The sequence below is a fragment of the Somniosus microcephalus genome, chromosome 2 (genome assembly GCF_052327205.1).
Source record: "Somniosus microcephalus isolate GS21.2 chromosome 2, FLI_Smic_1.0, whole genome shotgun sequence".
In the NCBI taxonomy this organism is placed as follows: Eukaryota; Metazoa; Chordata; class Chondrichthyes; order Squaliformes; family Somniosidae; genus Somniosus; species Somniosus microcephalus.
Genome location: NC_140988.1, coordinates 5,976,273 through 5,987,057, shown reverse-complemented (window position 1 = coordinate 5,987,057; position 10,785 = coordinate 5,976,273). Strand labels below are relative to the sequence as shown.

The 10,785-nt window shown below is 60.2% G+C and overlaps 1 protein-coding gene across 7 annotated transcripts in view; it reads right to left on the bottom strand.

The window, feature by feature from the left end:
- Nucleotides 1-2,061: 2,061 nt before the first annotated feature.
- The window catches only part of rufy3 (RUN and FYVE domain containing 3), a 137,616-nt gene continuing 128,892 nt past the window's right edge, over nt 2,062-10,785 (bottom strand). For 6 of the 7 annotated variants that reach the window (XM_086006066.1, XM_086006064.1, XM_086006044.1 and 3 more), the window contains 3 exons: nt 4,671-4,704; nt 4,507-4,590; nt 2,062-3,736 (listed from right to left, as the gene is read on the bottom strand). In XM_086006066.1, coding sequence (XP_085862192.1) covers nt 3,590-3,736; nt 4,507-4,590; nt 4,671-4,704 — 265 coding nt within the window. In that variant the 3' untranslated portion in view covers nt 2,062-3,589. The remainder of the gene's footprint in view (nt 3,737-4,506; nt 4,591-4,670; nt 4,705-10,785) is intronic. The other variant, XM_086006065.1, reaches the window with a different exon arrangement.

Genomic DNA, 10,785 nt, shown 5'->3' with positions numbered 1-10,785 from the left:
TTATGGCCTTAATGTCCTCCCTGTTTGGTTAGTAAAGGAAAAATGGATTAGATTTGATTCCGTGTGAAGTACATCGCACTTTTTTTCACGAGTAGCTGTAAGACGCATTGCAGTGACCCAAAAAAATTCCTCCGCGATGATTGCTTAACTGCAATTTTAGTCTTTCAAAATCAACTAAGTGTTTGATCCAAAAAACAATTGTTTGTGAGCTGAATAAAATATTCATTGCGTTTGCATTTAAAAAAAGATACAAAACAGGAGTGTTCCAAGTTGGTGCTCTGGTTATGATTTGGAAATGGTTTTCTCAACAGGCGCAAGTCTGATTTGTAATGAAACAAATGTCAGATTTTTTTTCCGGGGCTGGGAGCTGGCGCCGAGTCTGTGGCTTCGACCCAAGAGAGCTGTAATTATTGGCTCTCGTCCGTGACTGCGCCGTGCGATGCTCTGCCCCAACAGCCATCTCGGAGCTCTAACAAGCGCTGTGAAAGATAGCTTCTGTTCTACAGGCTGGTCTGGGAACTCTTAAGAACACAAGAAAAATCAGAAATGGGAAAATGTCCCTTAGAAGCTATATGGAGTTGGGTCACAGATCAGGCTCGAGGGGCTGAATGGCCTCCTCTTGTTCCTAATCTCTTTCCAGTTCTCCCACTGTGGTATCTGGCTGCATTTTGAGCATCCCTTATGTTAATTTTTAACTAATTATTCCATAGCCCCCCCTTGTATTAATGCTCGTTTGTTCTTATTTACTCTGGTCACCTAGCGCACATTACATGGAATTTACAGCACACACAGGCCATTCGGCCCAACTGGTCCGTGCCAGTGTTTATGCTCCACACCAGCCTCCTCTCACCCTATCACCTTCTCCCTCATGTGTTTATCCAGCTTCCCCTTAAATGCATCTTCGCTATTCGCCTCAACCACTCCCTGTGGTAGCGAGTTCCACATTCTCACCACTCTCTGGGTAAAGACGTTTCTCCTGAATTCCCGATTGGATTTATTAGTGACTCTCTTATATTGATGGCCCCTAGTTCTGGTCTCCCCCACAAGTGGAAACCTCTTCTCTACGTCTACCCTATCGAACCCTTTCATAATTTTAAAGACCTCTCTGTCTTTTTTCTCGAGAAAAGAGCCCCCGCCTGTTCAATCTTTCCTGCTGGGTACAACCTCTCCGTTCTGGAATCATCCTTGTCAATCTGTTTTGCACCTTCTCCAGTGCCTCTATTTCCTTTTTGTAATATGGAGCGCTGAGCTGAGCACAGGACAAGACATTAAACACAGACTGTGACATGTCAGAAACTTTTGGGAGTGTAGACACCACCTGATGTTGAAATTATTTTGCCTGTGAATCGAGTGCAGTTCTGATCTATGTAGGTTTTTCTAAATCACTTTTTTTAAATATGTTTTTCATAAAATGTGAAGCTCTTTCATTGAATTCTGCTCACAAGTTGTGCTCAGGAGACTTTTATCCTTTTCGCACTTCTTGTATTACCTTAAAAAACTCTCATTTTAAACTTAACATTTTAAGAAACAGAAAATGCTGGAAAAACTCAGCAGGCCAGGCAGCATCCGTGGAGAGAGAAACAGTTAACGACAATCCTTTTTTATATTGGTTGAAGAATAAATATTGACACCAGGGCTAATTTCCCCTGCTCTTCTGCAGAGTAGTGCCATGGGATCTTTTACATTCACCTGAGGAGACGGGCCCTCAGTCTCTATTTTTGTGCTCAAGTCTCTGGAGCGGGACTCAAACCCACAACCTTCTGACCGAGGTGAGAGTACTGCCCACTGAGCCACTTCACAGGGAAAGGATGTGCTGCCCAAATAAGTTTGGCGAGTTGCTGTCGTGCGTCCTCTGGATGGTACATGCTGCAGTAATGACAGGGAGTGAATATTGAGTTCCAACGGCAGACTGTTCTGGGTTGCGCTTTGAGTGCTGTTTCGGTGCCACCTGTCCATGCCAGTATGTTTATATAAACATGTTAGAGAGAAGCCTTCTTCTACTCATTGATTTTAGATTGCAAGGTTGGAAAGAAAGAGAAACTTTACCGTGACCCACTGCAGTTGTGTGCAGAATGTAAACATTTATTCAAATACTATAAACAGAATGTAAAACAAAACATCAGGAAATCCAGTTGAACCCAGAAAGTGAAGAAGATGGCACAGGGTGCTCCTTCGGACAAACAATACTCCACACACACACCCGCAGTGCAAGTTTCTTCTGAGATACGAGAATGCAACAATTGCCCAATTTTAAATAAAGGAATTCAGTGAACAGTTTAGAGAGTTATGTACTGTATTGGAGTAAGCTAACAAATGTCATTCTTAACATTGTGGGATACACAAACTACCATAAAATAATAAAGGATAGAAATCCAATTGACAATATCAAATTGCAATTGATCAAACACATGATCTAATTTAAGTTGTAATAAATGGTCCTGTGTACATTCAATTTTAAAAAATGTATGAATACCCTGAAACATACTTGCCACATTTTTGATCCTAAATTTAACCACAGATTGCAAAACATTTGTGGCCACATTCAGTTACAGATACAGCTTTGAAATGAGCTCATCTATAATCGACAGTGATACAAGCCCCGTGTTATCAGTGCTCTTACTGAAAAAACCTGCTGCTTCTAGTTCCTGTGACTAGCTCATGAAGTTCGCAGTGAGAGATACCTGGTCACAGGGCAAAAACCCAACAGGATCCAGCTTAGGTCACACCAGACAAGCCCAGCTCCAACTTGTGGCTTACTGCAGCCTGTACTGAGGTTGGTATACGAACACACTCACTCTCTCATGTGCAAAATCATAAATTAGGATTATATAGAGTGCTATTCAAATCAGAGTTGGTCAAGGAATTAAATACCAAAATAACTATTGGATGTCAAAGCCCAGCTCGCTTCCAAAGGGACTGGTAGCACCTCCGCAACACACCAGCCCCTTGGAGAGGGGGCAGGCAAGTTGGGGGTCTGCTCCTGGGTGCTAGCCAAGGTGGGCATCCACAGGTGCGAGAGTTGGAAACGCTCTGGCTGCCTGCCTCTCTTCTGCGGTCGTGGCCCCGGGGAGGGAGCTCAAGGTATCCTGTGTCTGGAGTTATTTGATGGACACGTGCGATAAGTTTATTTTGTTTTCTATTAGTTGTGCCTCTTTTAAAAGGGGGCACTTCAATTGACACTAGGGAGGGAGTTAATCCAGTGTCTGCTTATCCTTTAAATTAACAAGATAACACTAGCCTCAGACTGAAAACAGAAACATCACGGACCGATTTCAGCCGTCTACCTCTCTCTGCTTGCCTAGCACCATTAATGGCCCGCACAGCGTTGACAGCACAGAGTGACCGTTGTGCATCAGTGGATTGTCTCGCTAAAAGGAGGAGTTTACAAAGAGCGTTCTGGTACATCTCGGAACAATACATAAACAGAGTATTTTGGGGGGGGGGGGGGGGGGAAATGTCGGCGGTGGGAGCGTTACGCGGATTCGTGCATTACTTCACGCAAACGACAAAAAAAAACCCGCGCGGTATCGGCGGTTCTCCGCGCACTCGATCAATGGCTGTTGATTGGTCAGTAGTCGCAGTTGGTGCCTCAGGGTGGTGGTGTTGTCGAGTACTGCTGTAACAGCACCGTGTGACAAGGATTACACACACACATCGGCTCGATAGAGGAGGGAAGCGGCAATTCATTTACCGCACACGTGTAGCAGAAGATCTCCTGACAATTGTTGCACCGTTTCTGTAAGAAAATTAAAGCCATTATATATTCATAGAATAAAGATATACGCGTAGATTGACTAGGTTACCAGGGATGAGTTGTCCCAGTTATGAAGACAGACTTGAGAAGTTAGGGCTTCCTTCTCCTCCGCCCGCCACCCCTCCCCTCACTAACAGCAGATTGAAGGCTGATCCGATAGAGGGTTCTGATGGTAAGGGTTAGCTGCAATACGTCAAAGTCTCCTTGATCTTTTATGTCACTGCCCATACCCTAATTCGCACCAAGTCCCTTTCACCCCTGTGCTCGCTGACCGACATTTACATCGTAAAACATCCCAAGGTGCTTCACGGGAGCGATTATCAGACAAAATTTGATGCAGAATCACAAAGAGATATCAGAACAGGTGACCAAAAGCTTGGTCAATGTGGTCGGTTTTAAGGAGCATCTTAAAAGGAGGAAAGAGAGAGGCGGCGAGGCTTTGGGAGGGAATTCTAGAGCTTAGGGCCCAGGCAGCTGAAGGCACGGCTGCCAATGGTGGAGCGATGGAAATCGGGGATGTTCAAGAGGCCAGAATTAGAGGGTTGTTGGGCTGAAGGAGGTTACAGAGATGGGAAGGGCGCAAGGCCATGGAGGGATTTGAACACAAGGATGAGAATTTTTAAAAATCGAGGCGTTGCCGGACTGGGAGCCAGTGTAGGTCAGCGAGCACAGGGGTGATGGGCGAACAGGACTTGGTGTGAGTTAGGACACGGGAGGCAGGTTTTTGGATGCAATGATGATTATTATTGTACCTTGGGCCTGGTTATTGAGGCTTCCTCTTGACAGAGTTTGCAAATCGCATTCGCCTCACTTTCCAATATCGACCGATCAGATCCCTGCGAGACACAATGTAGAACAGTTACAAATCCAGCCTCTTTGGAAAAGGTGTGTACTAGTGAGAGGATTATTTACTAACCGTTTCGGCTTCAGCTTCTCCTTCTGCACTTGACCTGAAAATATATCAAAGAAAATACTAGGTTAGTTACATTCTGCACAGTGAGCTCATTATGTGAATGAAGTTCATCATCCAACGAGTGTGTGCCAGACCAATTTTGAGCTGGAAGGAGAGTGCGTGAAACACGGCGCGGGGGGGGGGGGAAGGAAAGAGAGAAAAAGGGGGGGAAGAGAGGAGAGCATGAGAGCGAGGGGGGGGGAAAGAGAGAGGAGAGCGAGGAAGGGGGGGGGGGGGGAAAAGAGAGAGAGCGAGGAAGGGGGGGGGGGAAAAAGAGAAAGGAGAGCGAGGGGGGGGGGGGGAGAAAGAGGAGAGCGAGGAAGAGGAGAGCGAGGGGGGGGGGGAAGAGGAGAGCGAGGAGGGGGGGAAGAGGAGAGCGAGGAGGGGGGGAAGAGGAGGGGGGGGAAGAGGAGAGCGAGGAGGGGGGGGGGGGGGAAGAGGAGAGCGAGGAGGGGGGGGGAAGAGGAGAGCGAGGAGGGGGGGGGGGGAAGAGGAGAGCGAGGAGGGGGGGGGAAGAGGAGAGCGAGGAGGGGGGGGAAGAGGAGAGCGAGGAGGGGGGGGAAGAGGAGAGCGAGGAGGGGGGGGGGGGAAGAGGAGAGCGAGGAGGGGGGGGGGGGAAGAGGAGAGCGAGGAGGGGGGGGGGAAGAGGAGAGCGCGGAGGGGGGGGAAGAGGAGAGCGCGGAGGGGGGGGAAGAGGAGAGCGCGGAGGGGGGGGGGAAGAGGAGAGCGCGGAGGGGGGGGGGGGGGAAGAGGAGAGCGCGGAGCGGGGGGGGGGGAAGAGGAGAGCGCGGAGGGGGGGGGGGGGAAGAGGAGAGCGCGGAGGGGGGGGGGGGGGAAGAGGAGAGCGCGGAGGGGGGGGGGGGGGGAAGAGGAGAGCGCGGAGGGGGGGGGGGGGGGGAAGAGGAGAGCGCGGAGGGGGGGGGGGGGAAGAGGAGAGCGCGGAGGGGGGGGGGGGGGGGAAGAGGAGAGCGCGGAGGGGGGGGGGGGGGAAGAGGAGAGCGCGGAGGGGGGGGAAGAGGAGAGCGCGGAGGGGGGGGAAGAGGAGAGCGAGGAGGGGGGGGGAAGAGGAGAGCGAGGAGGGGGGGGGGGGGAAGAGGAGAGCGAGGAGGGGGGGGAAGAGGAGAGCGAGGAGGGGGGGGAAGAGGAGAGCGAGGAGGGGGGGGGGGAAGAGGAGAGCGAGGAGGGGGGGGGAAGAGGAGAGCGAGGAGGGGGGGGGGAAGAGGAGAGCGAGGAGGGGGGGGGGAAGAGGAGAGCGCGGAGGGGGGGGGAAGAGGAGAGCGCGGAGGGGGGGGGAAGAGGAGAGCGCGGAGGGGGGGGGGAAGAGGAGAGCGCGGAGGGGGGGGGGGGGAAGAGGAGAGCGCGGAGCGGGGGGGGGAAGAGGAGAGCGCGGAGGGGGGGGGGGGAAGAGGAGAGCGCGGAGGGGGGGGGGGAAGAGGAGAGCGCGGAGGGGGGGGGGGGGAAGAGGAGAGCGCGGAGGGGGGGGGGGGGAAGAGGAGAGCGCGGAGGGGGGGGGGGGGGGGAGAGGAGAGCGCGGAGGGGGGGGGGGGGGAAGAGGAGAGCGCGGAGGGGGGGGGGGAAGAGGAGAGCGCGGAGGGGGGGGGGGGGGGGGGAAGAGGAGAGCGCGGAGGGGGGGGAAGAGGAGAGCGCGGAGGGGGGGGAAGAGGAGAGCGCGGAGGGGGGGGAAGAGGAGAGCGCGGAGGGGGGGGAAGAGGAGAGCGCGGAGGGGGGGGAAGAGGAGAGCGCGGAGGGGGGGGAAGAGGAGAGCGCGGAGGGGGGGGAAGAGGAGAGCGCGGAGGGGGGGGAAGAGGAGAGCGCGGAGGGGGGGAAGAGGAGAGCGCGGAGGGGGGGGAAGAGGAGAGCGCGGAGGGGGGGGAAGAGGAGAGCGCGGAGGGGGGGGAAGAGGAGAGCGCGGAGGGGGGGGAAGAGGAGAGCGCGGAGGGGGGGGAAGAGGAGAGCGCGGAGGGGGGGGAAGAGGAGAGCGCGGAGGGGGGGGAAGAGGAGAGCGCGGAGGGGGGGAAGAGGAGAGCGCGGAGGGGGGGGAAGAGGAGAGCGCGGAGGGGGGGGGAAGAGGAGAGCGCGGAGGGGGGGGGAAGAGGAGAGCGCGGAGGGGGGGGGGAAGAGGAGAGCGCGGAGGGGGGGGGAAGAGGAGAGCGCGGAGGGGGGGGAAGAGGAGAGCGCGGAGGGGGGGGGAAGAGGAGAGCGCGGAGGGGGGGGGGAAGAGGAGAGCGCGGAGGGGGGGGGAAGAGGAGAGCGCGGAGGGGGGGGGAAGAGGAGAGCGCGGAGGGGGGGGAAGAGGAGAGCGCGGAGGGGGGGGAAGAGGAGAGCGCGGAGGGGGGGGAAGAGGAGAGCGCGGAGGGGGGGGAAGAGGAGAGCGCGGAGGGGGGGGAAGAGGAGAGCGCGGAGGGGGGGGAAGAGGAGAGCGCGGAGGGGGGGGGAAGAGGAGAGCGCGGAGGGGGGGGAAGAGGAGAGCGCGGAGGGGGGGGAAGAGGAGAGCGCGGAGGGGGGGGAAGAGGAGAGCGCGGAGGGGGGGGAAGAGGAGAGCGCGGAGGGGGGGGGAAGAGGAGAGCGCGGAGGGGGGGGGAAGAGGAGAGCGCGGAGGGGGGGGGAAGAGGAGAGCGCGGAGGGGGGGGAAGAGGAGAGCGCGGAGGGGGGGGGAAGAGGAGAGCGCGGAGGGGGGGGAAGAGGAGAGCGCGGAGGGGGGGGAAGAGGAGAGCGCGGAGGGGGGGGAAGAGGAGAGCGCGGAGGGGGGGAAGAGGAGAGCGCGGAGGGGGGGAAGAGGAGAGCGCGGAGGGGGGGGAAGAGGAGAGCGCGGAGGGGGGAAGAGGAGAGCGCGGAGGGGGGAAGAGGAGAGCGCGGAGGGGGGGGAAGAGGAGAGCGCGGAGGGGGGGAAGAGGAGAGCGCGGAGGGGGGGAAGAGGAGAGCGCGGAGGGGGGAAGAGGAGAGCGCGGAGGGGGGAAGAGGAGAGCGCGGAGGGGGGAAGAGGAGAGCGCGGAGGGGGGAAGAGGAGAGCGCGGAGGGGGGAAGAGGAGAGCGCGGAGGGGGGAAGAGGAGAGCGCGGAGGGGGGAAGAGGAGAGCGCGGAGGGGGGAAGAGGAGAGCGCGGAGGGGGGAAGAGGAGAGCGCGGAGGGGGGAAGAGGAGAGCGCGGAGGGGGGAAGAGGAGAGCGCGGAGGGGGGAAGAGGAGAGCGCGGAGGGGGAAGAGGAGAGCGCGGAGGGGGGAAGAGGAGAGCGCGGAGGGGGGGAAGAGGAGAGCGCGGAGGGGGGAAGAGGAGAGCGCGGAGGGGGGAAGAGGAGAGCGCGGAGGGGGGAAGAGGAGAGCGCGGAGGGGGGAAGAGGAGAGCGCGGAGGGGGGAAGAGGAGAGCGCGGAGGGGGGAAGAGGAGAGCGCGGAGGGGGGAAGAGGAGAGCGCGGAGGGGGGAAGAGGAGAGCGCGGAGGGGGGGAAGAGGAGAGCGCGGAGGGGGGAAGAGGAGAGCGCGGAGGGGGAAGAGGAGCGAGGAGGGGGGGAAGAGGAGAGCGAGGAGGGGGGGAAGAGGAGAGCGAGGAGGGGGGAAGAGGAGAGCGCGGAGGGGGGGAAGAGGAGAGCGAGGAGGGGGGGAAGAGGAGAGCGAGGAGGGGGGGAAGAGGAGAGCGAGGAGGGGGGGAAGAGGAGAGCGAGGAGGGGGGGAAGAGGAGAGCGAGGAGGGGGGGGAAGAGGAGAGCGAGGAGGGGGGGGAAGAGGAGAGCGAGGAGGGGGGGAAGAGGAGAGCGAGGAGGGGGGAAGAGGAGAGCGAGGAGGGGGGAAGAGGAGAGCGAGGAGGGGGGGAAGAGGAGAGCGAGGAGGGGGGGGAAGAGGAGAGCGAGGAGGAAGAGGAGAGCGAGGAGGAGAGCGAGGAGGGGGGGAAGAGGGAGAGCGAGGAGGGGGGGAAGAGGAGAGCGAGGAAGAGGAGAGCGAGGAGGGGGGAAGAGGAGAGCGAGGAGGGGGGGAAGAGGAGAGCGAGGAGGGGGGGTGAAGAGGAGAGCGAGGAGGGGGGGTGAAGAGGAGAGCGAGGAGGGGGGGAAGAGGAGAGCGAGGAGGGGGGGTGAAGAGGAGAGCGAGGAGGGGGGGAAGAGAGCGAGGAGGGGGGGAAGAGAGAGCGAGGGGGGGGAAGAGGAGAGCGAGGAGGGGGGGGGGAAGAGGAGAGCGAGGAGGGGGGGAAGAGGAGAGCGAGGAGGAGGGGAAGAGGAGAGCGAGGAGGGGGGGAAGAGGAGAGCGAGGAGGGGGGGAAGAGGAGAGCGAGGAGGGGGGAAGAGGAGAGCGAGGAGGGGGGAAGAGGAGAGCGAGGAGGGGGGGAAGAGGAGAGCGAGGAGGGGGGGGGAAGAGGAGAGCGAGGAGGGGGGGGAAGAGGAGAGCGAGGAGGGGGGGGAAGAGGAGAGCGAGGAGGGGGGAAGAGGAGGGAGGGGAGAGGAGCGAGGAGGGGGAGAGGAGAGCGAGGAGGGGGGAGAGGAGAGCGAGGGGGAGAGCGAGGAGGGGGGGAAGAGGAGAGCGAGGAGGGGGGGGAAGAGGAGAGCGAGGAGGGGGGGGAGAGGAGGGAGAGCGAGGAGGGGGGAGAGGAGGAGCGAGGGGGGGGAAGAGGAGAGCGAGGAGGGGGGGAAGAGGAGAGCGAGGGGGAGGGGGGAGGAGGGGGAAGAGGAGAGCGAGGAGGGGGGGAAGAGGAGAGCGAGGAGGGGGGGGAAGAGGAGAGCGAGGAGGGGGGGGAAGAGAGGAGAGCGAGGAGGGGGGGAAGAGGAGAGCGAGGAGGGGGGGGAAGAGGAGAGCGAGGAGGGGGGGGGAAGAGGAGAGCGAGGAGGGGGGAGAGAGAGAGGGGGGAAGAGGAGAGCGGAGGGGGGAGAGGAGAGCGAGGAGGGGGGAAGAGAGAGCGAGGGGGGAAGAGGAGAGCGAGGAGGGGGGGAAGAGGAGAGCGAGGAGGGGGAAGAGGAGAGCGAGGAGGGGGAAGAGGAGAGCGAGGAGGGGGGGAAGAGGAGAGCGAGGAGGGGGGGGAAGAGGAGAGCGAGGGGGAAGAGGAGAGCGAGGAGGGGGAAGAGGAGAGCGAGGAGGGGGGAGAGGAGAGGAGAGCGAGGAGGGGGGGAAGAGGAGAGCGAGGAGGGGGGGAAGAGAGGAGGAGAGCGAGGAGGGGGGGAAGAGGAGAGCGAGGAGGGGGGGGAAGAGGAGAGCGAGGAGGGGGGGAAGAGGAGAGCGAGGAGGGGGGGAAGAGGAGAGCGAGGAGGGGGGAGAGGAGAGCGAGGGGGGAGAGAGCGGGGGGGGAAGGAGAGCGAGGAGGGGGGGAAGAGGAGAGCGAGGAGGGGGGGGAAGAGGAGAGCGAGGAGGGGGGGGAAGAGGAGAGCGAGGAGGGGGGGGAAGAGGAGAGCGAGGAGGGGGGGAAGAGGAGAGCGAGGAGGGGGGGAAGAGGAGAGCGAGGAGGGGGGGAGAGGAGAGCGAGGAGGGGGGGAAGAGGAGAGCGAGGAGGGGGGGGAAGAGGAGAGCGAGGAGGGGGGGGAAGAGGAGAGCGAGGAGGGGGGGAAGAGGAGAGCGAGGAGGGGGGGAAGAGGAGAGCGAGGGGGGGGGGAAGAGGAGAGCGAGGGGGGGGGGGAAGAGGAGAGCGAGGAGGGGGGGGGAAGAGGAGAGCGAGGAGGGGGGGGAAGAGGAGAGCGAGGAGGGGGGGAAGAGGAGAGCGAGGAGGGGGGGGGAAGAGGAGAGCGAGGAGGGGGGGGGAAGAGGAGAGCGAGGAGGGGGGGGGGGAAGAGGAGAGCGAGGAGGGGGGGGAAGAGGAGAGCGAGGAGGGGGGAAGAGGAGGGGGGAAGAGGAGAGCGAGGAGGGGGGGAAGAGGAGAGCGAGGAGGGGGGGGGAAGAGGAGAGCGAGGAGGGGGGGGAAGAGGAGGAGGGGGGAAGAGGAGAGCGAGGAGGGGGGGAAGAGGAGAGCGAGGGGGGGGGGGGAAGAGGAGAGCGAGGAGGGGGGGGGAAGAGGAGAGCGAGGAGGGGGGGGAAGAGGAGAGCGAGGAGGGGGGGAAGAGGAGAGCGAGGAGGGGGGGGAAGAGGAGAGCGAGGAGGGGGGGAAGAGGAGAGCGAGGAGGGGGGGAAGAGGAG